Below are 394 nucleotides of genomic sequence, written 5' to 3' on the forward strand. Positions count from 1 at the left end.
GGTGTGGCCAGCAGGAGCAGGGCAGGGATTGTCCCCCTGGACTGGGGGCACTGGGGAGGCCACTCCTCGAATCCTGGGTTCGGTTTTGGCCCCTCCCTGCCAGAAGGGCAAAGGAGCCTGGCCACCTCCAACTGAGGAGAAACTACGTCCTGCAAGACAGACAAAGCTGCAGCAAAGACACATGCTCTGCAACTCCACTTACTCTCCCGAGGCCTCCTGCTTGGAAGAATCATCTGCATTAGCTGCACCTTCTCCACCCTGTTCCTGCCCAGCAGATGCAGCAGCTCCTTGTCCCTGGTCCTCAGCTGCCGCCGTACCACCACCTTCATTTTCCACCGCTGCAGACGCTGCAGGGCTTTCTGCTTCGGGGGCCGTGGTCGCTGCGGGAGGGGCC

At 61.7% G+C, this 394-nt stretch overlaps 1 protein-coding gene across 1 annotated transcript in view; it reads right to left on the reverse strand.

Moving 5' to 3' along the window:
- Window positions 1-394, reverse strand: part of PRPF40A (PRP40 pre-mRNA processing factor 40 homolog A (S. cerevisiae)) — a 17283-nt gene that overhangs the window by 8274 nt on the left and 8615 nt on the right. The window contains exon 10 of the mRNA XM_010138658.1: window positions 203-377. Within this exon, the coding sequence (XP_010136960.1) occupies window positions 203-377 (175 nt within the window). The remainder of the gene's footprint in view (window positions 1-202; window positions 378-394) is intronic.

The sequence above is a fragment of the Buceros rhinoceros genome, unplaced genomic scaffold (genome assembly GCF_000710305.1).
Source record: "Buceros rhinoceros silvestris isolate BGI_N320 unplaced genomic scaffold, ASM71030v1 scaffold35576, whole genome shotgun sequence".
Taxonomy (NCBI): domain Eukaryota; kingdom Metazoa; phylum Chordata; class Aves; order Bucerotiformes; family Bucerotidae; genus Buceros; species Buceros rhinoceros.